The sequence below is a fragment of the Aspergillus neoniger genome, assembly GCF_003184625.1.
Source record: "Aspergillus neoniger CBS 115656 unplaced genomic scaffold BO87scaffold_14, whole genome shotgun sequence".
Taxonomy (NCBI): Eukaryota; Fungi; Ascomycota; class Eurotiomycetes; order Eurotiales; family Aspergillaceae; genus Aspergillus; species Aspergillus neoniger.
Genome location: NW_020291142.1, coordinates 661,483 through 688,339, shown reverse-complemented (window position 1 = coordinate 688,339; position 26,857 = coordinate 661,483). Strand labels below are relative to the sequence as shown.

Below are 26,857 nucleotides of genomic sequence, written 5' to 3'. Positions count from 1 at the left end.
GCACTTCCATTTGGGACAGCACTTTTTAGCTGCAGACCTGCAGACGGGGGGCAATGAGGCCACAGCGAGAAGGCAATTAATAAGTAGGGAAGTAGTAACGTAACTTAACTGGAGTTTTCCGCGCCAAGCGAACCCACACAGGCGGCGCGAATCTTCCATCATCATCAGTCAATCATCATCGCATGCCCTTTCTTTCCCCCAATATATCAAACCTTATCCTTTTTTTGCCCCCCTCCTCCCCTCTTCTTGTAAAGTAGTAATAATAATATTAGCAGTAGTAGCAGTAAATGATACACCGCCAACCCAAAGTAATCAATTTCAGTAGAAATTGGTCTCGCCCTGAAATAAAATCCAAAGTATAAATCAACCAACTGACCCCCCGCCCCCCACTTGGCCCGATTCTTCTTCGTTTTCCATCATTTCTGCTTCACCTTTTCTTCTTCTCTATTTCCCCCTCCTCTCTCCATCAAATTTCATGATCTGAAAATACACAATTATCACAATGGGTGTCACCAAGACCATCATCTCCCCTGGCAACGGCCAGCAGTTCCCCAAGCCCGGTCAACAGATCTCCATGCACTACACTGGTTGTCTGTATGATGAGTCTCAGCCTAACAACATGGGCAAGCAGTACGTTTTTCTACCTTTTCCCCTTCTCTCTCTCTCTCTCTCTCTCTCTCTTTCCCACCTCTTTGATCCATCCCTTCATATTATATATTATAGCAGTGTGGCTGGCTATACTTTACAGTATAGCTGTGTTCTGACATCATACTAATTTGATGAAATCAACAGGTTCGACAGCTCCCGTGGTCGCGGTCCCTTCAAGACCCAGATCGGTGTTGGTGGTCTTATCAAGGGTAAGTTCATCGCCTCTATCTATGCCCTTTATTATTATTATTATTATTATTATTATTATTGAGAAATGATCAACTAATTCATGAATCAATCCAGGCTGGGATGAGGCCGTCCCCCAGATGAGCGTTGGCGAGAAGGCCATCCTGACTATTTCTCCGTGAGTTTCCTCCCTCTTTTTCTCTCTCTCTCTCTTGGGATTTTTCTATCCCCCGGATTGGACATTTATACGCAAAAGTCAGTAATATGAGGTCTTTTCTAATATATTCTGTACAGTGACTACGGCTACGGCTCTCGGGGTTTCCCTGGCTTGATCCCCGCTAACTCGACTCTCGTTTTGTAAGTCACCTTCTATCTACCTACCCTCTTATCATTTTTCCCCATTGTCATTGAAGAAAGGAATACTGATATCTCATATAGCGAGGTTGAGCTGCTCGGCATCAACTAAACCCGCTATATTATTATTCATTCATATAGTGTAGCAGGGTTGCAATCAATCAAATAAATGGATAAAAACGGCGGCTTTTTGTCGATTTTACATTTGACTTACTAGATCAATACAATCGATCAGTCGAGAATGGATTATTATCAATGTAGTTCTAATCCCTGATATAGTAGTATCTACCCTATATACATGCTGATAATACTCTGCTCACCGTACAATCGTATTAATATAATCAATCCCCTCCGTCCGGAACGTATCCTTCTCCACGTAACTCTCATTCCTTGGTACCCGGAACACAAAGTCCTGAGGATCAGAGAGGTTGTATTTCGGCCAGGTGGGGATACCGGAGACTGTCACCATTGTCAGTATCAACTCTACCTTACCACGAAGGACATATACGAAGGAGAGGGGAGTAAAAAGGGAAGCATACCACCATGTCCATTCGGATCCAAATCCGACACAAAAGCCGTCCACATCCTCGCGGCCAAATTACCCAATTCCAATCTCGATGGATCACTTCCCAACGGAGTGATATTCTGCACGGGGTTGGCGAACACAAATGGAATCTATACATCCCAACACACACCATCATCAGTCGCCAAACCATATGAAATCAATTTAAGGGGGGAAACGGAGGCAAGGGATAGTATTACCTCCGCAAAATGCGCCACCCCAATAGTACTCGAATCATTCAACGCAGCCACATCCCACCGATACGCAAATACCTGCTGCTGCTCATACTCCTTCATCTTCTGGGAGAGCAATCTCCTCGGAGCAACCATGCATAGATCACCCGCCATCGACTCGTAGCGTTTATACTCATATCCGAGTTTCGGCCACGTCGTGTTGCCCCATCCGTAGGGACAGCCGAGGGCGGAGATGTTGGGGTAGTGGGAGAGGAGGGTCGTGGCTTGGGTTTCGTTTAGGACCCAGCGTTTGGATGCTATACCATCATCATTCCATATCAGTATCATACTACTAGGTATATCTTGGAGATTGGAGAGGCCTCACCTGTCAACTGCTGAATAGCTTCAGCATCAGTGTTCACGCCTGATGTACCGAAACTGACGCCCTCGTCGGTGTTAGTCCCGTGGAGGATGGGGACTTTGGCGAAGCGGCCCTCCGTGTAGCTGATTTGAGGGTATTCTTTGATGAAGGTGCCGTCGATGGTGGCGAACCATTCCAGGCCGAGGTTGGCGGCCGTGTAGAAGGTGGAGAAGGGGACTTCGCGGAGGCATTGGAGGGTGTTGGACGAGGTGGTGCAGCTGGATTTATTTAGTATAATCGCTGATATTCGGGCTATGGGTGTTGTCTCAGGGGATGGGGGCATACTTGGTCGCGTTCACGATCTGGTCGTACATCGGCTGGTACCAGTCTGTGCCGTTGTATGGGGGTCCGACGGCGTTGCCGGATTCCATGATGGCTAGTAGTATGTTGGTTAGCAGATGAGATAGTATATGGGAGGATGGTGAGGGTGCTTACCGGCTCGGAATAGACCCTCGTTGTCGCCGTCGTTGGTGACGAGGTGGGCTCCGACGCTGTAGGCGCCACTATTCATGGATGTTAGATGCGCTGTCTATATGGAACATGGGTATACTCACGCTGATTCTCCCCAGATGGTAATCTTGTCCGGGTCACCACCGAACGCCTTGATATTCTGCTTAACCCAATGCATGGCGACGCGCTGGTCACGCAGTCCTAGGTTCGTGTTGCCAGATTCCTACAGATGTCATGTCAGCTGGACTCATATACTTAAGGGTGATGGTAGTAGCGCACCATGACCTCAACAGAGTCAAGGAATCCAAACGCAGCCACACGGTAATTGATCGAGACGCCCAAGACGGGTTTATCGTTCAACGCACCCTGGCGAACGATGTAACTCATATTATACCTTGCCCATCATCAGCATTAATCACACAACAAGCACGAAATATAGATCATACCTAGGATCAGCAGTCGCACCCTGCACCCAACCTCCACCAAAGATCCAAATCATAACCGGCAACAACTCATCCTCATTGTCCCTCTTGGGCCGAATGACATTCAGATTCATACAGTTCTCGTCGAACCGCGCATATCCCTCCTCCGCCAGCTCTGTCTCGTCGGATCCATACCCGGGACAATCATATCCATACTCGGTGGCGTTGTACAGCACTGTCCCCGAGGAAGTCTGCAGCCCTGATGCTGAGGAAGCATCGTATACCCCGTTGTCGCTGTCGTTGGCGCGATAGGCAGTCTTCAACGTCGAGGGGGTGAATCGCACGGGCTCGTCTGCGAACTTGATACCTAGGAACAGCTCTTGCTCGAATTCGGGCAGGGAACGGCCGACGAAGACGGTGTTGTTGAGAGTGGCGGTTGGGATTGAGGAGGAGGAGGTGTTGTTGTTGCTGCCTGTGTCTGCTCTCTTAATGGTAGGGGTATTACTGGTGTCTAGAGCGGAAGATAGGGCGCTACTACCTAGCAGGGAGAGCCAGAGGAGTGCGCTCGCCATGGCTGCTACTTTGCTGGCCTGACAATCGACTCAGTCACTGGAGGGGGAGGTAGCCAGCCAGCTAGCTACGAGACGAGTAATGCTGACCTTTATTAGAGACCTAGGGGTGGCAATGAGCAGCTGAATTAATTCTCCGAGAGATGAAAAATAATAGTACATGAATAAGGAAGTGAAACTCGCAATCATAATTGATTAACGCCGAGCAAAGCTAGTCTGTTTCTTACATGGACGTGGGGCGTCCTATTGTATAGAGCAGGATGGGATTGTATACCAGTGGGATTGATGTCATCTGGGATGATAATCTGACTGCTCATGGTTAGTATCTCCGAAGGAGTAACAGACAATCAAGCTTGATTGACTCAGGGATGGATGTATCTTGCGGGGTTAATGTTGGGGTGCATGCAGCTGCCAGCAGCAGTCGTGGCTTTGCAGCATGTCGATGCAGATTATAGGTGGAAAGTTGGTGATGAGGAGCCAAGACGCGATGAGCTGACCTAGTGAGGAGCTAAGTGCTAGTTTCTCCGGCGGAAAATAGACCCTGGTTGGTACCCTGGCTGTGGGGAATTTGTGGACGATTTGGACTCGGGCTGAAATTGAGATGGGTGTAGTTTGTCTCGGATAAAGATCAAAAGTGGAGGGTTGAGTGAGGATGATCATGATCGGCTGACTTGCAGTGCACAAGGAGGATAGACAGACTATACACAGAATATTATTCTCGCTATCACCACATCTCACCCGTCAGCACCATCAGGGCATAGGGATGGCCGATGAGGATGCGAATGGAGACATGCATTGCTCTAGGTTATATCAATCACAATGCCACCGGCACTCTCTTCTAAATACAGAAAACCAAGACTAGCACAAGATCCCTAACACCAAACAGTCAGTCGGCCACATCAATTATAGTCATAAGACGACGCATCCCCGTCGCGCCGTGCTATGCTTCAAGTGCACGTGTAGTTGGTATCGCCCAAGTTAAATACCTGCCCGACATGCAGCCACCACTGCACTCGGGCGAAAGAGCAAAAATAAGTATTATGAAACAACAAATCAAGGAGCAAGCTTCGAGCCACGGAGATGGCGCGCTCGGGAGCGTATTTGCCCATCAATCATCTTTCGCCCTGTCCCCTCCAGAACGAGTCCGGCTCGTCCCAGGTGAAGGGCTGAGGAAACGTCCCCGCAACGCTGTTCCTTCGTGAAGACTTGATCCCGACCGTAGCAAATCGGGTCTCCACCGAGGCTCGGAGATCGCATTCGACGAGCTGCGAGACTCCATCCCGTCGTTCAACTCGATGAGATCGCCGTTGCCGCGTCGTCCAATGGCCTGTGCGGGGTCATGGGTTACCGGGCCAGGCGTCTGCTGCAGTTCATTCAAGCTGGCCTTGGCTCGAGTCGTCATTTTCCTGACCCATGACTCGACTGCTCCGCCAAGGTTGTCCAGGCTGGTTGGTGTGTTCGCGGCCGCCGTCGACACACTTTCCGACGAGCTTTCGAAATTCGGTGGGCGAGCCACGGGCGCAAGATTCGGCATATGCTGTGCAAAGAATTTGCTAAGTCCGTCCATGGCGGGGCCCGGTGCATTCGAATCATGGTCGAGAGTGCCGACGCCAGGTCCCGACAATTGGATGTTGCTGCGTTGGCGTTGATGGCGAATGCCCGGCTTGCCTTTGGAAGAGGTACGTGACGCAGACGAATCGGCGTGCGGGCGACTCCATTTGGGAATGACTGGCTGAGCAAATCCCGATTCGATTGGCGAAGGCGATGAGGGAGCGGTTGTGCCTCGTCCAGATAATGGAGACGACACCGAGTCCGAATACGAAACCGATTTCCGCCGTGTTCGTGGGAAGAACCCCAATGCTCTGCGGGGGACGCGGCCAATTTCAACCGGCGCAGGAAAGCCCTCGATATGTACCCACGACTCGTGCCTCCATATTCGGTCACCTTCAATCTCTGCCGCAGGAGACGCAGATGTTCCCCCCTCGGCAGACGTAGACGATGGAGTTGGTGCTATTGAGCTGCCGTTCATATCCTCCAAAGATTCGCCTTCCTGGCGACCATCTCCTAGAAGGTCCTCTCCCATTCTAGGCCGGATGGGCCGTCCTTTGACCGAGCACGAATCAACCGGCAGAAGGACCGTTTTTCGGCCTTGAATGCTATCGCTAGGCCAGAAGCCGTTGGCCTTTCGGAATACCGCGGGCTGGCATCCATATCGTATCGTAACACCGGTAATGGTATCTGTGGACTGTACATGATGTATATAAGCTAAGGCATCCTCGTCGAGGTCAGGATCAATATTCGAATGACCCGTCCGATCGCTGGAATCCCGCCGTTTGTGTCGGGGGGTTGTACTCCAAGCCGGGCCCGTGTCTGCTAATAATAGGGCTTCCCTTTTCTTTGCCTGCACTAGTGCCTGTCTCTCTTCCTGGGTTCCGCTTCCAATTTCCGGCGTAGACGGGGCAGAGGGACCCCAGGTTGCTGGTGTCGACGTCCGTGCAGGGGGCCTCATATAAGGATCTGGACGGGAGGGTTTCCTCACATGCGTCCTAGTACTTCCGTTGGTGGTGGCCGGTCGTGCAATATCGCTCCCTAGTACCGACGAGGCTAAACTTTGAAGCGATGTCCATGATGCATCAAAGAAGTCTACAGCGGCTCGCGACGACTCAGCAAACATCATTCCACTTTCCTCCTCACGGCAGAACCCACCTAAGGAGCTGTTTCCCTTGCTACGATTGGCAGCTTCGGTTGCTCGAGAGGGATGTCTCATGGGTATGGGGGACACTCCGCGGGACGGGTTAGGGGATGGTGTAGCACCGCGGGAGCGAACAGCGGAGTTATCGGGGGATAGCATCGACGACAACCCGGAGGACTGCATTTGTTTGCCATTCTCGTCGACATCATCCTCTGTGAACGAGATCAGACGGCGGTTGCGCGATCGAATGGTCGAGGTGGATCTTCGGCCGGTATTTGTCGTGCTCGCGGTCCCAAGGCTGAAGAGGTCTGCAAAGCCGCCGTTGGAACTCATCCCTGGCGACTAGGGGAGGCGATAAGATAGATTTAAGGAGGGGCGGGAGTCGTCAGGTCACCGGCAGAAGCTCAGTGTTGTGTGTGAGATCGCCCAGGCACAATTTGCCATCGGAGGTCTCTACGACAGACCATTCGTCATCCGGGCGCTGTAGTTATCGCATCCGTGTCCTGAAGCTCGGAGCTAGCACGGGGGTCTAGGGAGCGGCGGGATCACCAGTGTTTCGAGTAGATGAACCGGGGAAGTGTTCCAGCCGCAGGATTGCCCAACTCTGAACCCAGGGGATGGATGACCACGAACTGAGGCGGGTATTGGGGGGGAGGTTGGGGGTGAGGAGGATGTGTGGGAGGAAGAGCGGGATAAGGAAGAGGAAGAAGTATGGAGTTTAGCCTCCTGTGATGACGACTCAAGTCGGCAGATCAGACGTCGGCAGGGCGGGGTGGCTGTCTCATGCTCTGGTCGGAACAAGGTGAAAGAAAGCAACCGGGGATTTTCGGTGCTTGCGGATAATTCAGCGGGCAACTGCAGCGATTGAAAAGAAGAAGAAGAAATTGGTGGGCAATGGGTTTTGATCGGCAAGATGCCTTCCCAGCTGAAGCGGTGCCCTGAAGTCCATCGCTGAGGGCCGTAATTTGTTTCTCTTGACGTCGGCCGGTGGCGTCCCGATACGCCCAGAGTACACAGTATGTACAGTACCGTATGGCATTACCAACCTCCACGGATCGGCAGCGTTGCCTTGAAACTTGGTTTATTTAACTGGCCACGTAGACCCAGTTCATGATCTTGCTGGTTGGTTCTGAATTGGATCCTATCTACTTTATACAGTACAGGCTGGATGGTGAAATTCATAATCCTGATCTCGTCAGCGGGTATATCGACTCTCTACACCCCCAATGGAGGACGTAAGCCACATACAAACCACAGCCATTAAATCCCGATAGTATATCCACAATGAAAAAGAAAGCAAACAAGAATCCCAACGCCTTGCCCTTTACGCAGTACTGAGTCAAAAGGGACGCGTGATAATCTGCAAAGTCATACAATACTTATTCAAGAAAGAAAGCTGATAGCAACTACTCGGGAGGTTCCGCCATCTCCGCGGGTGTTCGTGCTTCAGCTTCGGACGCTGCCTCCGACTCAGTACTCCATTCCTTCTCCGAGTTGGCTTTGTTCGCCAGCTGGGCAGCTGGGGGAATGACCCGGACACCCCCGGCGCGCGAGAAGAAGTCTTCTGTACGCAGACCCCGGACCTCTTTGGGATCAACGGCCGTCATTTGTTGTCCAGCCGCCTTTTTCTGGCGGATGAGTTCGCGCACCGGCACCATGGCTGCATCCCGGCAAGCCTCCTTGATATCACTACCCGACATACCCGCCATTCCCTTGACAAGATAATCGAGGTCAAAGTTATCCCGATCAACCTTGGTATCTTTCAGGACCAGGCTGAGGATTCGAAGCCGCTGTGCTGCAGGAGGTAGAGCGACAGGAAACTTTTTAGGCATCCGCCGGAGGATGGCCTCGTCGATATCGCCTATGCGATTAGTGGCACCGAGGACAACCACTCGCTGCGGCTCGCCCATCGAGTTCGCCGAAGTAAGACCGTCCCAGTGAGTCATGAACTCGGCCTTGACCATACCGCTGGCCTCGTGCTCTCCGCTTCGTCGAGTGCCCAGCACGGCATCAATCTCATCGATGAAAACGATCGAGGGCTGCAACTTCCTGGCAAGCGAGAACACGGCATTCACCAGCTTGTTGGAATCGCCGTACCACTTCTCAGTCAGAGTAGAGATGTGTAGGTTAATGAAACATGCCCCACTCTCATGGGCGAGCGCCTTCGCAAGCATGGTCTTTCCGCATCCAGGCGGCCCGTAGAGAAGGACACCAGATGGGGCAGTAAGAAGCGATGACGTCGAAGCGTAGAGATGGGGCATTGTGAGCGGATAAATGACGGACTCCTTCAGCTCCTCGATGATATCGTCCAAACCTCCTATGTCTTCGAATGATACAGGGATGTCATCTGGAGCGACTACGTCCATAGCAATAGCCTGTTCATATTGATTGAGGACAAGATCCCCTCTCTTTGGCCGGCGTCCGCCCTTTCCTCCGCGACGCGGTGAGTCCTCATCTGACTCGTCTCCTCCATCAAGCTTCCGCAGGATGGCGGCCGACTTGCGTTTTTGTTCTTCTTTCTTTTGAGACTCCGGGTCGAAGTCAAGGCGGGATAGGAGATATCGGATGAGGAAGTATGCAGACGCCGACTGATAGCGATGACGAGTTAGTCGTAAAACGAATCTGCCAGAGCATTTGGACTCACGGTGCCCGCAACCATCACCAATTCCTGCAAGAACTGCTGCCATCGGGGACCGCGCGCTGAAGCCATGACGACAGGATAGCGGAGCAAATGTCCGATCGCTAAGATGCTCCAAGATCTAATATATATATATCCGCAACGCTATCGTCTGTTAGTGAATGCCCCGAGTCCAGCAGCGGCAGATTAACGATTAAAGTTGTAATGATGCATGCGATGGGGGTCGGACGGCCGTCGGCGACAGCGAGCGCAGGTGTGGCGCCGAGCGGTCGGAGACGTGGCTTTGCCGACGGCGTCACATGCTTCACTGCCACAGTGTTGTTGTTTGCGGTCGGGCGGCGGAGGAGCTCGCGCGCGGAGCTCAGTGTGACCCTCGTCGCGTCCATTCACCCCACAATTCACGACACGCCGTCTTTATATATTCAGTTTATCTCATCGCTTTATATAGACCATATATACTGTTCCCACAATGCCCAAACGGAAGGCCGCTGCTGCGCTGTCCAGTTCAGCCGGCGATGAGGATCCCATCCAAGCTAATGACTCCGGAAGGGAACGCCCTACTAAGAAGCAGAGAGGAAGACCTCGATCGAAATCTGCAGAGATGAAGCCCCTTACACAAGCCGGGCGCGATTCCAGTACGGCACCTCTGCAAGCCTCAGAGGCACCTACGAGAAAGAGCGGCCGCAGGGGCAGACCCAAGGGCAGCAGAAACTCGGTTCAAGCAACGCAAGACATATCGGAAGAGCAGGCTGAGGTCAGGGAGTCAGAACACGAAGCAGGCGATCAGGAGGCGGAAGGCACTGCTGCCTCGAATGATGAAGCAGACGATGCACAGGAAGTTGCAAAGCCAGCAAGGATCACCAAGTCTACGAGAGCTGCCCCGCGTGGCCGGAAAAATGCCGCTACAAGGAACTCGGTTCAGACAGATGGTGGATTCGAGTACACTCCATCAACTGGCCGACAACGCAAATCGCTGGACAAACCTGAAGACAGACCAGAACCACCGAAGAGACAAAAACGGAAACCCGAAGTGGAGGAGAACAACGACGCACAAGATAATGAAAGCACTGCCCCGGATGTCGTGGACGAGACTCTGCTTCAAGATGCGCCGATAGAAGCCCGGTCCGTGTCACGCTCTCCCACAAAACGACAATCCCAGAGAGGCATCTACAGCTCTCCCTCAAAGTCAAGGCTAGGAGGAACGGCCGAGGCCAATGTGGAGCCCGAGTTGCGTCGTCGGATTGGTGAATTGACGAAGAAATGCGATACTCTTGAGAATCGCTATCGGAATCTTAAAGAGATTGGCATTGTTGAAGCGAACTCGAACATGGAAAAACTACGAAAACAGTGCGAGTCGATGACCAACGGTGAGTGTTGCAGCATTCCTTCGTGGCATCGTATATGCTGATAGCTGCTAGCTTCGAACAACCTGATAGCATCATTGAAGGCAGAGTTAGAGGCCCAGAAGGCACTTGGTCAGCAAAGTCGGTCGCTCCAACGACAGCTGAAGGAACGGGATGCCGAAGTAGCGCAGTTGAAGTCGCAAGCTGAGGAGGCGACGAGTCAGCTCTCCTCGGCACAGACTGAGGTTAAGGCTTTGCAAACCAAGCTTGCCGCAGCTCGTAACACGGCTGCGAGCCTTGAGAATGCAGCCATCAAGATGCCTGGAAGTGCAATCAAGAGCGGTGCCAATCGTGCGAATGCTGCTGCGGTCACTGCTGAAGCCGCGCAGGCAGCTCAATTTGCGCAGCTCAAGGAAGATTTGTACACTGATCTCACAGGCCTCATAATTCGTGATGTTAAGAAGCGACCGTCTGACAATCTGTATGATTGTATCCAGACTGGTAGCAATGGAAGTAAGTTGACCATGCATCCTGAGGCTTGATACAGTTTTCTAACAGAGTACAGCCCTTCATTTCAAGCTGGTTGTGCCCCACGTATCGTCGGCCAACTTTGAATCTGCCGAGTTTCAATATATCCCACTGCTGGATGAGAACAGAGACCGTGAGCTGGTTGATGTTCTTCCCGAGTACTTGACTGTCGACATTACATTTGTTCGCCAACAAGCATCGAAGTTCTATACCAGAGTGATCGATGCGCTGACCAAGCGGCGGAGTACTGCTGCCATCTGATCGCTTGGCGGGTCATTCGTGTGCAAATCCATTATTTTATCTATACAGTCATTGTGATTGGGCTTTCTTTTTTGAGAATTTTGATTACCTGGGTTGAGTCTTTTGGAGATATCCCTTATCGCATAGCAGACGCCGGGACACTGGAGCGATTCCATGCTTTTTCTTATGTTCTACTTTTCCAATACTATCCGATTTGGCGGGAATGTGATGGTATTCATCCGGCTATAAGATCAGAAGACGATGGTTCTCAGTGGCAGAAGACATTGAATCAACTCGCGCACAATAACTACATAAGTAAATCCATCTCCTTATGTGTATTGTATACCACCAAATAAAGTAAGGGACTGCACCCGAGGACCCTGTGGCCCGCCGTAAATCTATCCGTGTCCAATTGGAGGACCCCGATTGGTGGCGGGTCCCTTCCCCAAGTTCCCTAATTCAGGCACGCGGAAAAGTGCTGAGCTGAGCTGCCATCATCCCATTTGTTCTTTTGCACTTTATCTGCTCGTTCTCTCTTGAGCTCGATGCGAGGAAGCAATTGCATCGGCCTCATTCGCCGTATCTAAATTCCTGTTGCTTCATTCTTCTTCTTTGTATCTATTCCTCTTTCTAATGGTTTGCATTCGTTTTGCGGTCTCCATTTCCCTCCCTTAATTTGTCTTGTCCCTGCCCGGGTCTCCTATATCGGAAATCATGGCGCGACTTGGCCGCGTAGGGTTCCTCACCCTCGCGGTGGTATTCCACCTAATTTACGCCTATTCCATCTTCGACATCTATTTCGTCAGTCCGATCGTTAGTGGCATGAGCTCGTTCCGCGTGGAACGAGAACCTGATGCTGCTGCCCCCGCAAAACGTCTCGTCCTATTTGTCGCCGATGGCCTGCGCGCTGATAAGGGCTTCCAAGCATTGCCCGATCCCGATGATACCACCGGAGAAGATGCGGATCCTGTTTACTTGGCCCCCTTTATTCGCTCGCGTGTGCTTTCCCATGGCACTTTCGGAATCTCCCATACTCGAGTTCCTACGGAGTCGCGACCCGGCCACGTTGCGCTTATCGCGGGGTTATATGAGGATGTGTCGGCGGTTACTACGGGATGGAAGCTGAACCCGGTGAATTTCGACAGTGTCTTCAATCGCAGTCGGCATACGTGGAGCTGGGGCAGTCCGGATATTCTTCTGATGTTCCAGGAAGGCGCAGTCCCCGGGAGGGTGGATGCGGATACATACGGCGAGGAGGAGGAAGACTTCTCGTCTGACGCTACACGGCTTGACACCTGGGTGTTTGAGAAAGTGAAAGATCTGTTCGCTTCCGCCAAAACCGATCCTGAGCTGGATGCGAAACTGCGCGAGGACAAGGTGGTCTTCTTTCTCCATCTTCTTGGACTTGATACTACCGGTCATTTCAGTCGCCCATACTCGAAGGAATATCTTCGTAATATCAAGTTGGTGGACAGAGGTGTGCAGGAAATAACCAAATTGGTGGAGGAATTTTACGGGGATGATGAAACCGCCTTCGTTTTCACAGCTGACCATGGAATGAGCGACTGGGGCAGTCATGGAGACGGTCATCCGGACAATACTAGGACGCCACTTGTTGTATGGGGTTCTGGTGTAGCCGGACCTCGATACACTCAGGAAGGGACACTTACTGGGCACGAGGATGGCGTGTCGTCCGATTGGGGCTTTGACGGCATTCAGCGAAATGATGTCGCACAGGCTGATGTGGCGGCCCTTATGGCATACCTGACTGGGCTCGACTTTCCTACCAATTCTGTTGGTCAGCTACCGCTGCAATATCTGGACGCTAGTCCGAAGGACAAGGCACTGGCCGCGTTAGCCAACACTCAGGAGGTCTTGGAGATGTACCGTGTGAAGGAGGAACAGAAAAAGGCAGCCCTGCTTCGGTACAGGCCCTTTGAGCCACTAGCTGACCACGGCCGAACCTCTGTCGATGAACACCTCGAGGAAATAAAGTCCAAGATAACAAGCGGCTCCTATGACGAGTCCATTGCAATGTCGTCCGCTTTACTGGCAAATGCCTTGGAGGGCTTGCGCTACTTACAGACATACGACTGGCTATTCCTCAGAACCATCGTCACGCTGGGATACCTGGGCTGGATAGCCTATGCTCTGACTACGGTTATCGACTTGCATGTCCTTCATGGGACCTCGGACTCTGACCGAACGGCGTTCAGCACTTCGTTCTTCTCGTCAATCCTTGTTGCGCTCTTCTCTGTCTTTTTCGTTCAGCACTCCTCTTGGAGGTATTATCTCTACGGTTTCTTCCCGGTGTTCTTCTGGGAAGAGGTATTCGCCCGACGAAAGGCTCTCCTTGCTGGCCGCGACATCCTTATGGGTCATGTTCACTCCGCAAGTGGCTATGTCGCGTTTGTATTTCAGTTGTTGGCTTTCGTGGGTGTACTGGAGGCTTTGGTGAGTCGCCTTACCCATGCAGCTTGGAGTGTCAGCTAATAAGTGTCTACAGGTGCAATCCTACTTCCATCGCGAAATCTTTACTGTGTGCTTTGTCCTAGGCGCTTTTTGGCCCCTTTGCTACGGAGCAGGATTCGTGAAGAAGCATGCACTGCTGTCCCTTTCATGGTTTGTGGGTTGTCTTCTAATGAGCACTTTCACTTTGCTACCGGCAAACAAGGTCGAAGAGATAGGCACAATGTATGTATATCCTGAGCGTCTTTGCCAACTTGTCGACCTTGGCTGATTACAGTTGCAGAACCTGGGGTGGCCTGTTAATGTTCTTCACCGGCCTGTTATACCTACTTTTTGAGAACCGCATCTTGGGGAAGAAAGCACACCCAACGCAGTCATCCATCACTCTTCCCAGCTGTGGTTCGCGCACAATCATGGGCATGCAGGTATGTACAGCTCCCTTTACTACTCTACGGTTACTGTTGGCTAATTCTGAATAGCTGGGCATGGTCATGCTTGCATTGATAGTTACGAGATCTAGTGCAATGTCTCTTCAAGCTAAAGAAGGTCTTCCATTTGGTAACCAAGTCGTCGGTTGGTTCGTTCTGGGTGAGTTGTCAATATCAAGGGAGACTGCACAGCACAGCTACTTCCTATTCTCTAAGTTGTTTCGCAGGCTAACATACTCAATCAGTTACCTCACTGCTACTTCCCTTCCTCTACCGCCTGTATCCCAATAGGCATTACCTGCATCGCTTGATGGTCCTTTTCCTCACCTTCTCTCCATCCTTCATCATCCTTACCATTTCGTACGAGGGGCTCTTTTACTTCGTCTTTTGCCTGACTCTTGCAACCTGGGTACGGTTAGAGCACGCTATTCATGTCTACACCGCAGCGGCAAGCAACGGCACTGTGGATTCAAAGAAGCCAGGCAGCGACGCAACAGCAGTTGTTGAAGGCCATGCTTACCGCTACCGAACCCTCAGCGTGTCAGATGCACGGGTGGCGCTCTTCTTCTTTTTCCTGCTTCAATCAGCCTTCTTCAGTACGGGCAATATCGCCTCGATCTCCTCATTCTCCTTGGAGAGTGTTGTCCGGCTCATTCCGGTCTTCAGCCCATTCAGCCAGGGCGCCCTGCTGATTCTGAAGATTCTCATCCCTTTCGCCATCATCAGTGCTAACCTGGGCATTCTGAACCGCCGACTGGAGGTCGCGCCCAGCGCTCTGTTCATGGTGGTGATGTCGATCTCGGATATCATGACGCTGAACTTCTTCTATATGGTGCGCGACGAGGGCTCCTGGTTGGACATTGGCACGACCATCAGCCACTTCTGCATTGCCAGCTTTCTGTGCACATTTGTAGCTGTGCTGGAGTTTCTCAGCGAGGTGATGATCAGTGGAGTGGACATTGGTCCCCGAAGCACCGCCATTGACGCAGTCAACGGATCCACAGAGACGAATGGCACTGCGATGGCCGACAAGAAAAAGCATCGCAAGACCCAATAGAAGTGAAGACGCAGCGCAACTTAAGCTCCACCTCGGAGTTGTAATGATTTTGTACATGTGTGATAGTATAGTCAGATACGTGCATTTGGATTCAATATACACACTACAGCCGACGAGGCGAACGCGCCCGATAGCGCGAACCTTACCATAATTGTTGGATACCAGCTTCGTGTGTCGTTCCTGCAACGTCCTCCAAATGAAATCCGCTCCGGCCGAAATATCCCTCTCCGCATTAATGTCTAGCTGAATAATTGCTTCTTCCTGCACTGTTAGCGTATTCCCCATTGCGGCGAACACGCGCCGGGGATATCCTGATTCGGACATAAATAGATCGATCGATACGTAGATGGATAGATAGGATAAAGCATTAGCCGAGGTTTCACAAGCTAGACTAACTACCACTAACAGACCTAACAGATGACGCCACTAAGCTTTTTCCCTCCCTCTCTCTCTCTCCCCGAGTCGCCAGGCTTACTGTCCAGATCCGCTCTGGGGAGGGGGCCAAAGCTAAGATCGCTCCGTGGACATCCACACACACCGCCGAGTTATCCATTTCCCCCCTGCATGCTGATGGCTGGGTTGCGGGGAAAGCCCGCGCCATTCCCGCAAGGCAGACGAGGAAAAAAAAAAAAAAAGAGAGAAGTCAGGCACACGCAGGATCGGGAGTAAGTAGTACTACACTACTACTAGTGCCGTAGCCTCCGGTGACGTCGGGATATGCGAGCGGGGAGGTTAACTAATTTACCTTTTGACACATATTGATTAGACCCCGAGATATCTTTTCTTGTTGTTACTTTGTGCCCAAAAGGGTATAGATTGCGAAGGATGGGGTGTTGGGGTTCCCATTGGTTTGATCTGGGGTTTTGCTCCTGCATTAAGCTGAAGATATACACGCAATCTAGGGTACTTACTTGTTCCTGTGCTGTGTGAGTGTTTCTTGAAGGAAGCCAAGGAATTGGATCTGTTGGGTCGGTGATGAGGGTGCCAGGGTTTGATTAATCCCTCATTGTGATTGTTAGAGCTCGTCGCTTAGCGAGTATGGCTCGTTTCGTTTGGGATTTGACAGGGTTGTTGTTGTTGGTGTGTGAATCTGGTGATAAGTAGTACTAGTAATTGTCTAATCATCGTGGATGGGGGATCGGTCGCCATATTTAGCACGACGGGAATTAGCCAAGATTTGCGGCCAGATTGAGAGTCGGACCCAAAAACTGGTAGGTAAATGATTTCAGGGGAAGAAGATAGTCATTGATGTACAGGTGGGCTAGAATCATCAGACACATTTGGTTCTTTTTACATCTTTTGCTAGTTAGTTAGTTAGTTAGTTAGTTACTCGATGGTTGTTTCTGGCACTTGACTAATGATTCTATCCATGATTTATTATGACTGTTCTTGTTCTGACTTTCTTTGTTTTCCGGACCTGCTGCATAAGCGGGCATAAGCGACATTGTACTGAAGAAGCAGAAAGAAAACGGCCCAGACTACTCCACCTTAAGTGGAGTTGGAAAAAGAAACGTAAGAAAAGAAGCTTAAAATCCACGGGCGAATGCAGGAGTGGGAAGTTGTGCCGACATATCCATCCCATTCCTTCCCCAACTTGTGTGTTGTTGTTCTACTTTACAGTGGTCTCGTGCGGAGTTAACTAACTTAAAGAAATCAATGGGGTGAATATATGTATCAATATGCATGTGCTGCAGAAGGGGGTCTGTCATAGCTCGCAGCTACTAGCTCATCGCAGAGCCTGAAATTTTCCATCTCAAAGAGCCTACTAGTGATTTGAGTTTTGCGTACTTAGTAGTACTAGTAGTAGTATCATGATGCACTGGGGGATCCCCATCCAGTCGTAAGTACTTAGCCCTTCCGGATTTAAATCGCCAGATCATGGTGGCAGGATTTCCCCTGTAAAAGTATCGAGTATCATCTGTCATGGTCTCATGATAGTGTCGGAGTTAAGCTACTGTCTAGATTTCAATCATTCAACTTCATATATCCACACCTCATTCTAGCGAGTTACCATCTATCTACCCATCAGGGGGGGAACATACTATGTCCCCTCCCAAAGGTAGATACTTGGGGTTGTACCTGAACCGGGTCTAACAAGACTGAAAATAGCAGCTAGACTGACTAAAAGTCGACTGACCATCCGGATGGACCCTGGCTGGATCCCCCCCTAAGAGCCTTAGCCCGACCGTAATTTCTGGTCCGGCGACAGGGAACGAAGCAATACTAAGCAGCTTTCTCCACAGTCCGACTAACTCGTTCATTATTCATTATTCTTTCCCCCCTCCTCCTCCTCCTCCTCCCCTTTACTTAGTTAGGTCGGTCGAGGTACGTCCCAAACAACTGAACTCTTGACCAACACCGTGACTGGTTGTGCGTGGGCCCCAGCAAAACCATACTTTCAGGTCTAAGACTTTCTGACGCCACCCTGCAGGGCCAGTAGGAAAAAGACGCTTGAACCGTTGCTTGCTGCTTGCTGCTGCTGCTATTGCTGCTACTTGCTTTCTGGGGAGGTGGGATACTCCCGCCCGTTGCCATTGAGTTAGTTTCAGTTCGTTTACTAGTCTACTAGTACTACTACTTGTCTTGTCGCAACACAACTTAGTGATCTAGTATCTCTCTCCATCAGGCACTGGTTCCTGGAGTCATCCATCACCTTCTCTTTTGAGCCCAGTATTCCCGGGAATTTTTCTCCCCTCTGCCCCTCCACATTGCCTCTCTCTCTCTCTCTCTCTCTCTCTCTCTCACTGTCTTTCTCCCCTGTGACCTCAGCCTTCCACTAGGCTCCATCGATCGCATCCATCGGTCGGGTGGCGCCAAATCCTCCCTCCCCTCCTCCTGCTCCCCGTCTTTCTAAGCTTGGTGCTTTACCTGTTCCGTTCCGTTCCTTCAAGTTCATCTGCCTGGCCAGTAAACGGTTCATCAGAGAATCCCCAAACACCCAGCAAAAAGCAAAATATCGGTCACCTCACGGCCTACTGCTCCATATTATCCATACTTGAACCTTGGTCCTCCTTCGATTCTCTTTTCCCCTTTCTCGTTTTTCCCTTTCTTTTCCTTTTGACGTATTGTTCCCTTTTTTTTCTTTATTCTTTCACTTTGCTCTTTTTCGAGTCTCGACCACAAAAACTTAATTCCCAAAACCTCAAGTCGTTCCTCGTCGCTCCAGACCATTTCTTTGTCGCAAAGCCTCTGGATGGATACCTGGTGGCCATGAGCACGACCGAAAACCACACAGATCCATCAGCTTCCAAAACCAGCCCAGCACCAAGTACAGCGGGCTCAACGGGCACTTCAGGTATTACTGTGCGCACGGGAGCAAACGGACATATGAGTTTCAGAAGGTGAGTGTTGACCGTTGTGGTGATTGCTTTTTTGCCCGTTTGCGCTCGCGGGGCTGTGAGTGATGAAGCCAGACTGCCTGGCGCAGAACTCCCAGAACTCGAGCGGGGGGACTACAGGACGTGAAATATAGATTCAAATTTGGTCGAGATCTTATAGAAGCTAATCTTTTTTGTCTAATCGCTTTTCTCCCAATAGACAACGTGCGTCGCGTGCTTGTGAGGTACGTCTTGCTTCCTGCGAGGTCGCGTTTGTGCTGTTGAGCCTCGGCACCTCGGCTCAAATCCCAGCTTGCTTTTGCTCCTTACTCGCCGGTCGCAGGTAATGCGCCGCGCGCAAGGACAAAGACAATGCAACCACGTCTCGATCTATAGGACTTTTGTTTGGCTAACATGTTATTCTCTTGCGCTTGTGAAGACATGCCATGCTCGAAAAGTGAGTCTATACCCCTTTTTCTCCGTGTAACCACCTGTCCCCACTCGGATGGATGGCCCCAGTCCTGCCCGTGCCTGGCCTGCGCCTTGTGATCGTGGACGGCTGAACAAGCTCGCTAATCACGCCACTCCATGGGTAGGTTCGCTGCGATGCTGCCAGTCTAGGGGTGCCATGCACCAACTGCGTGGCCTTTTCGATCGAGTGCAAGATCCCCACGCCGAAACGCAAGAAGAATCAAACCAAGTCAAAGGAAACAAGCGGGTATGTCTCGGTCTTCCATCCCATCATCGGTGTCGAACTATATTGACCATGATGCTTCGTTTCTTGTTTACTAGAGGTGAGGAAGCCGAACCGAAATCGCCGCCGAGCAAACCCGAGCCACTACCAGTCGAAAGCGGGAAGGATGCCTTTGGCTATCAGAGGAATCGGATGGCTGTCGACGGTATGCCGGTCACTAGCCTCACCGAATCGCAGGCCGCTCAACAGGCTTCCCACAATTCGATGTATGCTCAATTTATGAAGCCTAAGTTTGCGCGCGCCCCGATAAAGGAAGCGGGGAGGGTGGCATATCTTGGAGAGTCGTCAAACCTGTCGCTCCTCGTCCAGGACCGCCATGGGACCACCGATGTCGTACACTACCCTCTACCCCCGAACATGGGCGGCACGCCTGCTCGGTTGACAGATCTGGATAGCTTGGAAATGGATATTCTGCACCAACGTGGCGCCTTCCTGCTGCCTCCAAAGCCACTGTGTGATGAGCTGGTTGAGGCCTACTTTAAATGGGTGGCCCCCGTTGTGCCCATCGTCAATCGCAGCCGCTTCATGCGACAGTATCGTGATCCAAAGAACCCACCATCTTTACTTCTTCTCCAAGCCATACTCCTGGCAGGTTCGAGGGTCTGCACCAATCCGCAATTGATGGACGCCAACGGCTCTACTACGCCAGCTGCCATGACGTTCTATAAGAGGGCAAAGGCACTATACGATGCTAATTACGAGGACGACCGCGTCACTATTGTTCAAGCGCTGGTTCTTCTAGGCTGGTACTGGGAAGGACCTGAAGGTATGGATAGTGGCTTATGCTAATCGTATCTTTGAACTCCATGTGTATATGTGCTAACCCGCTCTAGATGTTACGAAGAATGTCTTCTACTGGACCAGGGTGGCCATGGTCGTGGCTCAGGGTTCGGGTATGCATCGAAGGTATGCACAAGGCTGACTTGTCCTTTAATGCACATTCATTAATGGTACTACAGTGTGGAATCGTCTCAACTTACCAAGCCGGATAAGAGGCTGTGGAAACGGATCTGGTGGACCCTGTTCACAAGGGACCGATCAGTGGCTGTCGCGCTCGGCCGGCCTATCGGTATCAATACTGATGATTCGGATGTCGGGATGTTGACGGAAGACGACTTCATTGAAGATGAGATCGACATCGCGGCGGAGTATCCGCCAGACCCGGTACACGTACAATTCTTCCTTCAATATGTTAAGCTCTGCGAAATCATGGGATTGGTCCTCTCCCAGCAGTATTCCGTGGCCTCGAAATCAAGACGGATGAACGCTATGGATCTCACCCACTCCGACATGGCATTGGCAGATTGGCTCCAAAACTGCCCGAAGGAGGTGTGCTGGCAACGTCAACGGCATCACTTCTGGGCTGCTCTTCTCCATGCCAACTACTAGTGAGTCATGCAATAAGGGAATTTGTTCGGTCTCGAAACTAACCATGTTAAGCACAACACTTTGTCTCCTGCATCGAGCCCATATGCCGCCTGCATCTTCCGTCTCAAGCAATTACCGCGTAGAAGAGATGGCCTACCCTTCGCGAACCATTGCGTTCCAGGCTGCTGGAATGATCACTTCAATTGTTGAGAACCTCCAGAATCACAGCGAGATCAGATATGCGCCTGCCTTTATGTAAGTTCTTGCACCTACCATATGGTGACGTCTACTAACTCCTGCAAAGTGTCTACAGCTTGTTCTCGGCCTTGATTATGCATGTTTATCAAATGCGATCTTCCGTTCCCTCAATTGTGGCCACCTGCCAGGAACGGATTAACATCTGCATGCAAGCCCTCAAGGATGTGTCGAAGGTCTGGCTCGTAGCCAAGATGGTGCACACGCTATTTGAATCCATCCTCGGAAACAAGGTCCTAGAAGAACGCCTCCAGAAAGCCGCAGGCAAAAGACATCAGCGGGTACGGCCTGAGGCAGCCCAGCAGCCGCCTGCGAAGAAACCCGAACCCCCCAAGCGCAAGTTCGACGAGATGGAATTTGGTCTACCGAATGGAGGAGGCCCCACGCCACCGGTATCTTACGAGCGATCTCGTCCCCAAACGCCTGCAGTCACGCCCTCGAGAGAGATGCAGCCTCCGGGTCTGAACCTGCCACAAGGCTCCCCTCCAGCTCCCGGGCAGCCGGGTACCTCGCGCGGCAATACGCGCCCGACAACTCCTTTCAATCAATACTCCTTGCCTGCCACGCCTCCGGATCTATTCCTTGTTACGCGTACATCACCCAATCTTTCCCCATCACTGTGGGAGAACTTCCAACCGGATCAGTTGTTCCCTGACGGCACGACGTTCTTCCCAGAATTGACGTCGCCCCAACCGAACACGGTCGACCCGCAACTGCAGATGCAGTCTCAGCTACAAGCTCAAAGCATGGACCAACGGACGATGATGCCGCAGCAAATACCAGGACGTGGTAGTATATCCGCCGCTCAGGGCAGTCCGGGAGTCATGTCGACTCTAACCCCTGGAATGGGCCTGCCAGGCCAGCATTCACAGCAGGTGTTTGGGATAGAAAGCCAGCAGGCTTGGCCAATGCAGAATATGGACGCGACGCTGGGCGGAGCGCCTATGGACGCCGCGAGTCAGGATGACAATTGGAGCAGTAGCTCAAGGAGCGGCCCGACAGCTCCCACCACACTCAATGTGGAGGACTGGTAAGTTGGTCATGGCGGCTCAGAGCAGGGCCTCAACAAAGATGTGACTATGCTAGTATACTGACTCGTGGTTCTCGCAGGTTCCAATTCTTCGGCATTAACGGTAGTTTCGGCGATCTGGCGACCTAAGCGGCGTTGTGTCTATAGCGCTTTCTATATTTGATATGGCATGGGTGGTTGTCTGATGGATATATACGGTCATAGTGGACTAATCGTCAATATGCTGTCCAGCTAATCCTTCGGAATTCCGAAGGGTATATTGTGTTTTATATTTCAGTACAGCGAGGCTTATGTCCAGATCTCCCCGGTTGTTGGAGATGTGGATGAGTGTCATTCTTGACGGTGGGCGGTGGGATCAGGTGCAACTGGAGGATGTGCCTTACATTCATGTGTATAATGACTTTTAGTGGTAGAGCCGAAATGATGCAATGAGAACTGCAAGCAAACTTTTCATTGATTCAGTTGGAATGTAAACTACTCTATGAGTAACTAACTAACAGGTGATTAGATGTTGACTCGATGTCTGCCTCAGGCCGCATATGAGTAAGCAATGAGACTGTTCCCGACTGGGCCTAGCGGATGACGACATCGCAGGGCGGGCGGTTCAGCCAATGACAAGACGCGGGATCTGGGGCCAGCTTTACCGACTCGGGCAACCGTCGATGCTGACTACTCCTGGGGGATGACTCTTCTGGGGAAGATAATAATTTCGCCTTTTCCATACCAGAATCTCCTGTTATCCCATCATTCTTTGGCAATTCCAATCTGCTTTCTGCCATTGTCATCTCTCTTTTGTCCAATCCCACCTGCTGTCATATCCGGTGGTGACTCTCCCTTCTTTCCGACCCCTTTCTCTCTCGCCCTTGCTCATATCCCCGCTGTTCCGTCCCCGCAGCGATGTCGGCCGCAGGATCAAGTAGTGATGCCGCGGTGAAGAAGGCTTTCCCTCGGGTTGACCTCGAGGGTCACGACCTTCCTCCCTCCCCCGCCCCTTCGAGCCCCCATGGTGGCCGTCGCTATAACATTGCTACGGAGCTGGTATATACGGAGGGAAATGACCAGTACAATGCTAGCAGCGTTCCCATCTACCAGGTACCGATTAATTCCCCGTGATGCCTCAATGCCCGGGCGTCAACCATACAAAGACATGACTTGAACGGGAAGACAGGGCTAATTCATGCTTTTGTAGAGCGCTACATTCAAACAGACATCCGGTGGTGGAGGCGGCGAATATGACTACACTCGCTCCGGAAACCCGACCCGGACACATCTGGAGCGTCACCTCGCCAAGATCATGTCCGCCCAGCGGGCTCTCGTCGTCTCCTCTGGTATGGCTGCATTGGATGTGATTACCCGCCTGCTTCGTCCTGGCGACGAAGTTGTGACCGGTGATGACCTCTACGGTGGCACCAACCGTCTTCTGAAGTACCTGTCCACGAACGGTGGCATCATCGTCCACCATGTTGATACTACGGTGCCGGAAAAAGTGCGCGAGGTTCTGACCTCGAAGACGGCGATGGTCCTGCTGGAGACGCCGACCAACCCACTCATCAAGATCGTGGATATTCCTCAGATTGCTGCCGCCGCCCACGAAGCGAACCCTAACTGCGTCGTTTCGGTCGACAACACCATGATGTCGCCTCTTCTGCTGAACCCTCTCGAACTCGGTGCCGATATCGTGTACGAGAGTGGTACCAAGTACCTTTCCGGTCACCACGACCTTATGGCGGGTGTGCTCGCCGTCAACGACCTGTCTCTCGGCGAACGCCTTTACTTCACAATCAACGCGTCCGGCTGCGGTCTGTCGCCTTTCGACTCGTGGCTGCTGCTGCGTGGAGTGAAGACACTCAAGGTTCGAATGGATCAGCAGCAGAGCAACGCCCAGCGCATTGCCGATTTCCTGGAAACCCATGGCTTTAAGGTGCGGTACCCTGGTCTGCGGTCGCACCCGCAGTATGAGCTGCACCACTCGATGGCTCGGGGATCGGGTGCCGTGCTCTCGTTCGAGACTGGTGACGTGGGTGTCAGTGAGCGTATTGTTGAGAGCGCCAAGCTGTGGGCCATCAGTGTCAGCTTTGGCTGTGTCAACAGTTTGATCAGTATGCCATGCCGCATGAGCCACGCCAGTATCGATGAGAAGACGAGACGGGAGCGCGCCATGCCCGAGGATCTGATCCGGCTGTGCGTGGGTATTGAAGATGCGGATGATCTTATTGATGACTTGCGACGGGCGGTAAGTTTGCCATTTTCTCTCAAATGGGGTGATTGATCACTTTGAGCTAATATTGGATGCAGCTGGTGCAAGCTGGTGCTGTCAGTGTCACGCTGGACGACTTCCAGGCGAACTCGTCCAACTAAGCTACGTATGCATAACACGCGCGCGACTGATGGATTGTGCAAGTTCTTCCTGTAATTGAGGCATTGATTGGGTGCTACGGTCACGATTTTAAGAGACGATCATTTGGGCGTTCAGGAGCATTAAATAATGAGTGTAGTAAGAACTTTTTTGGGGAATGAAACAACTATATTATCTGCAACATCTACATTGTAATATTGTCTTGTCGGTGGATCGTTTATCCCGGGGATGGCAGGGAACCGTTTATCCGGGAATGGTGATGGCCTCAAAAACCAGGGATCCGTCGGCAGTTTGGCGGAAAGATCGGCCGGCATCGGAGGCAATCCCGAGGGCGTTGCAAAAGCTGGACCAATCATTGGCCGGACACTTCTCGTCCGCCTGCATTCCGATTAAATAATGAGTCGCTGTCGCGATGGATCTGATCTCTCGCTCACTCGCTCTTACTTATGTATGTCGGGCGCGAGACTAACAAACTCCGAGCTCTTTTTTTCTTTTGCAATGGACCTGTAATCCCGTCGGGCTCTCGTGCCTTAATCCCTCGTTTTGGACTGCGAAACTGTTCGCCATCCCCAAACCCCCCGACAATCTCACTCATCCGCCCTCCCCGGCAATTGTCTTCTCCTGCGCTGGTCTGGATGACGTTAATCGAGCTGTCGTTGTAACCTCCTTCTCTTCACCCCGGGCGATCCTTATCTCGGCCCTAGACTTGCTCGTTCTTTTTGTCTTTTCTTCCTTTTGCTTGTCTCTTTCACTTCTCCTCTGATCGCATCCCCGACCGGTGAAACATACCATGCCTCGGAACGCGCTCTCCTCCGAAGCGCCTCTCCCCATGTCCGCCATCACGGAGCAGTCCATCTCGTCGGATTGGAATACCAACCGTTTAGGTGCGCGACTGGGAGTCGATGTCGCCAGTGCGGCGACCGCAGGTGCCTTGACATGTCCTGTCATCACCGTCATTGATCGGTATGTTAGCTACAAACTACCCTCGATGCATCCTCATGCCATGAAAAGAAAAACAGAGATAAGGAAAGAAAAGCTAACGGGGGTCAATTCTTTGAACCAGCGCGATCATCGAAAAAGCAGCCAAGGGCGTCCCCATCCGCCAGACCATCACATCCTGCTTCCGCTCCATGTTCACACAACCGGGGAGCTTCTTCCTCAGCACCCCATTCCTCCTTATCTACACCCTCTACACATCCACCTACCTCACCGCGAACACCATTGACACCTTCACCTCCACCGTGCGCGATAAGCCCTTCTCGACCGTCTTCCCCGGTACCGCCAAATTCCTCACCACCACCGCCATGAACATGGGTATTTGCGTATATAAGGACGCCAGATTCGCGCGCATCTTCGGTGCAAAACCCACTCCTCCTGCAGCGACATCTGGAGCGTCACAACCCGCTTCCAGAGCTACATCTACGTCCACCCCAGCCTCCTGCCACCCCTCCGGCGCCGCCAAAGTCCCCAACATCTCCTACGGTCTTTTCTGTCTCCGCGACAGCATCACCATCTTCGCCTCCTTCAACATCCCTGCCCTCGTCGCTCCCTCCATCCCAGACTCCATCGCCTCCACACCCGGTATGAAATCCGCTCTCGCGCAATTCTCCTGTCCGGCTCTGATGCAGTTCGCGAGCACGCCTATGCACCTGCTCGGATTGGATCTATATAACCGGCAACCGCCGGGCGGGTTGGGATGGCGTGAGCGCGCCTCGCGCATCAGACGCGACTATATCCCCAGTTGCTTTGCGCGCATGGGCAAGATCGTTCCGGCGTATGGTGTTGGTGGTGTGGTGAATGTGCGGATGAGAGCTTCGTTGATGGAGTCTTTGGAGGGCAAGAATTAACTGCTTACTTTCATATTTGTTTGCGACGACGTTGATGATGATACTATCCCCCCCTTTACAAGATCCAGTTTATGATCCTTGGATCTTTGATGGGTGGTGGGCTACTTACAGTGCATATATGCAACACGTGACATATACTTATAGACCGAAGCAGAGAGGCATATGCTCTGCTCTGCTCTGTTCTGTTCTGTTTTGTTCTGTTTTGTTCTGCTTGACTGTTATATCTGTCTGCTTTCCTATAATACACTACACTCTACTCTCCACTCATAGAGTCAGTCACGGGTCCGGCGCCTATTCGTTGATACCTATGTTTTTTCTTTCCTTTTCGAATCATCGGTGTTCCATGTGTGCGTTTGTGTGTGTGTGTGTGTGTGTGTGTGTGTGTGTGTGTGTTCTGTTCGGGTTATAGATTTAGAGAATCTGACTTACTAGCTAATGTCTGGCTTTGGATGATTGATTATGAGATGAGATGAGATGTACTTGAATTTGTCTGTGTTATATGATTGATAGCTTGGCTATCTAGATCTTCTATCACTTGGTATTATATCGATCGATCAGATCTGACTTTGGGCAATTGATGAACTTAGTGGTTTAGATAGATGGATTGAATTGGATTGGATTGGATTGAAGCCCAAAACAAATGAGATGTATCCTAGTATATGATTCATTCGTAGGTACAAGTAAGTAGTATTCCTTCTACTTAGTATTATATCTGTTTGGAGCCAAGCCTGGAGTGGAAGTTGTAAGCGT

General features: G+C 51.5%; 8 protein-coding genes across 8 annotated transcripts; 5 read left to right on the top strand and 3 right to left on the bottom strand.

Annotated features, from left to right (window-relative positions):
- Positions 1-296: 296 nt before the first annotated feature.
- On the top strand, positions 297-1,371 carry BO87DRAFT_376229 (FKBP-type peptidyl-prolyl cis-trans isomerase). Its single transcript, XM_025623246.1, has 5 exons — positions 297-630; positions 793-857; positions 952-1,012; positions 1,129-1,191; positions 1,273-1,371. Exons 1-5 carry the CDS (start codon positions 503-505, stop codon positions 1,298-1,300), a joined length of 345 nt encoding a protein of 114 aa, XP_025480402.1. The 5' UTR covers positions 297-502; the 3' UTR covers positions 1,301-1,371.
- A 120-nt stretch (positions 1,372-1,491) lies between these two features.
- Positions 1,492-3,788, bottom strand: BO87DRAFT_358093 (putative triacylglycerol lipase (LipA); the record flags this gene model as incomplete). The annotated part of the gene is made up of 9 exons (XM_025621444.1): positions 1,492-1,647; positions 1,728-1,863; positions 1,951-2,240; positions 2,309-2,562; positions 2,630-2,720; positions 2,780-2,847; positions 2,899-3,017; positions 3,074-3,188; positions 3,241-3,788. 9 exons carry the CDS (start codon positions 3,786-3,788, stop codon positions 1,505-1,507), a joined length of 1,764 nt encoding a protein of 587 aa, XP_025480401.1. The 3' UTR covers positions 1,492-1,504.
- Positions 3,789-4,505: 717 nt separating this feature from the next.
- Positions 4,506-6,603, bottom strand: BO87DRAFT_376227 (putative LysM domain protein). The gene is made up of 2 exons (XM_025623245.1): positions 6,492-6,603; positions 4,506-6,428 (listed from the first exon to the last, which is right to left on the bottom strand). The coding sequence occupies exons 1-2, from the start codon at positions 6,550-6,552 to the stop codon at positions 4,894-4,896; spliced, it is 1,596 nt and encodes a 531-aa protein (XP_025480400.1). The 5' UTR covers positions 6,553-6,603; the 3' UTR covers positions 4,506-4,893.
- Positions 6,604-7,586: 983 nt separating this feature from the next.
- On the bottom strand, positions 7,587-9,338 carry BO87DRAFT_333790 (protein-degrading AAA family ATPase MSP1). The gene is made up of 2 exons (XM_025620429.1): positions 9,122-9,338; positions 7,587-9,065 (listed from the first exon to the last, which is right to left on the bottom strand). The coding sequence occupies exons 1-2, from the start codon at positions 9,185-9,187 to the stop codon at positions 7,884-7,886; spliced, it is 1,248 nt and encodes a 415-aa protein (XP_025480399.1). The 5' UTR covers positions 9,188-9,338; the 3' UTR covers positions 7,587-7,883.
- A 160-nt stretch (positions 9,339-9,498) lies between these two features.
- Positions 9,499-11,525, top strand: BO87DRAFT_376224 (putative chromosome segregation protein (Pcs1)). Its single transcript, XM_025623244.1, has 3 exons — positions 9,499-10,482; positions 10,534-10,971; positions 11,024-11,525. The coding sequence occupies exons 1-3, from the start codon at positions 9,585-9,587 to the stop codon at positions 11,245-11,247; spliced, it is 1,560 nt and encodes a 519-aa protein (XP_025480398.1). The 5' UTR covers positions 9,499-9,584; the 3' UTR covers positions 11,248-11,525.
- Positions 11,526-11,737: 212 nt separating this feature from the next.
- Positions 11,738-15,345, top strand: BO87DRAFT_333784 (mannose-ethanolamine phosphotransferase MCD4). The gene is made up of 5 exons (XM_025620428.1): positions 11,738-13,680; positions 13,733-13,920; positions 13,979-14,120; positions 14,175-14,283; positions 14,369-15,345. The coding sequence occupies exons 1-5, from the start codon at positions 11,941-11,943 to the stop codon at positions 15,178-15,180; spliced, it is 2,991 nt and encodes a 996-aa protein (XP_025480397.1). The 5' UTR covers positions 11,738-11,940; the 3' UTR covers positions 15,181-15,345.
- A 2,708-nt stretch (positions 15,346-18,053) lies between these two features.
- farA (CeGAL family transcription factor) lies at positions 18,054-22,102 on the top strand. Its single transcript, XM_025628569.1, has 10 exons — positions 18,054-18,521; positions 18,700-18,742; positions 18,937-18,954; positions 19,094-19,215; positions 19,290-20,017; positions 20,085-20,157; positions 20,211-20,639; positions 20,692-20,874; positions 20,924-21,904; positions 21,985-22,102. The coding sequence occupies exons 1-10, from the start codon at positions 18,391-18,393 to the stop codon at positions 22,031-22,033; spliced, it is 2,757 nt and encodes a 918-aa protein (XP_025480396.1). The 5' UTR covers positions 18,054-18,390; the 3' UTR covers positions 22,034-22,102.
- A 699-nt stretch (positions 22,103-22,801) lies between these two features.
- BO87DRAFT_307204 (cystathionine beta-lyase STR3) lies at positions 22,802-26,107 on the top strand (the record flags this gene model as incomplete). The annotated part of the gene is made up of 5 exons (XM_025619386.1): positions 22,802-22,996; positions 23,094-24,141; positions 24,591-24,632; positions 25,079-25,223; positions 25,324-26,107. 5 exons carry the CDS (start codon positions 22,802-22,804, stop codon positions 26,105-26,107), a joined length of 2,214 nt encoding a protein of 737 aa, XP_025480395.1.
- Between the last annotated feature and the right edge of the window lie 750 nt (positions 26,108-26,857).

Bases quoted from the DNA above. Each gene is read 5' to 3' on its own strand.
- BO87DRAFT_376227 (XM_025623245.1), bottom strand. From the start codon at position 6,552: ATGAGACATCCCTCTCGAGCAACCGAAGCTGCCAATCGTAGCAAGGGA. The intron at 6,429-6,491 runs GTGGGTTCTGCC...GAGCCGCTGTAG, and splicing joins CAAGGGAAACAGCTCCTTAG to ACTTCTTTGATGCATCATGG.
- BO87DRAFT_376229 (XM_025623246.1), top strand. From the start codon at position 503: ATGGGTGTCACCAAGACCATCATCTCCCCTGGCAACGGCCAGCAGTTC. The intron at 858-951 runs GTAAGTTCATCG...GAATCAATCCAG, and splicing joins TGTTGGTGGTCTTATCAAGG to GCTGGGATGAGGCCGTCCCC. The intron at 1,013-1,128 runs GTGAGTTTCCTC...TATTCTGTACAG, and splicing joins GCCATCCTGACTATTTCTCC to TGACTACGGCTACGGCTCTC.
- farA (XM_025628569.1), top strand. From the start codon at position 18,391: ATGAGCACGACCGAAAACCACACAGATCCATCAGCTTCCAAAACCAGC. The intron at 20,875-20,923 runs GTAAGTTCTTGC...ACTCCTGCAAAG, and splicing joins AGATATGCGCCTGCCTTTAT to TGTCTACAGCTTGTTCTCGG. The intron at 21,905-21,984 runs GTAAGTTGGTCA...TGGTTCTCGCAG, and splicing joins ACACTCAATGTGGAGGACTG to GTTCCAATTCTTCGGCATTA.
- BO87DRAFT_333784 (XM_025620428.1), top strand. From the start codon at position 11,941: ATGGCGCGACTTGGCCGCGTAGGGTTCCTCACCCTCGCGGTGGTATTC. The intron at 13,681-13,732 runs GTGAGTCGCCTT...AAGTGTCTACAG, and splicing joins TGGGTGTACTGGAGGCTTTG to GTGCAATCCTACTTCCATCG. The intron at 13,921-13,978 runs GTATGTATATCC...TTACAGTTGCAG, and splicing joins GTCGAAGAGATAGGCACAAT to AACCTGGGGTGGCCTGTTAA.
- BO87DRAFT_376224 (XM_025623244.1), top strand. From the start codon at position 9,585: ATGCCCAAACGGAAGGCCGCTGCTGCGCTGTCCAGTTCAGCCGGCGAT. The intron at 10,483-10,533 runs GTGAGTGTTGCA...GATAGCTGCTAG, and splicing joins GTGCGAGTCGATGACCAACG to CTTCGAACAACCTGATAGCA. The intron at 10,972-11,023 runs GTAAGTTGACCA...AACAGAGTACAG, and splicing joins CCAGACTGGTAGCAATGGAA to CCCTTCATTTCAAGCTGGTT.
- BO87DRAFT_333790 (XM_025620429.1), bottom strand. From the start codon at position 9,187: ATGGCTTCAGCGCGCGGTCCCCGATGGCAGCAGTTCTTGCAGGAATTG. The intron at 9,066-9,121 runs GTGAGTCCAAAT...CATCGCTATCAG, and splicing joins TGGTGATGGTTGCGGGCACC to TCGGCGTCTGCATACTTCCT.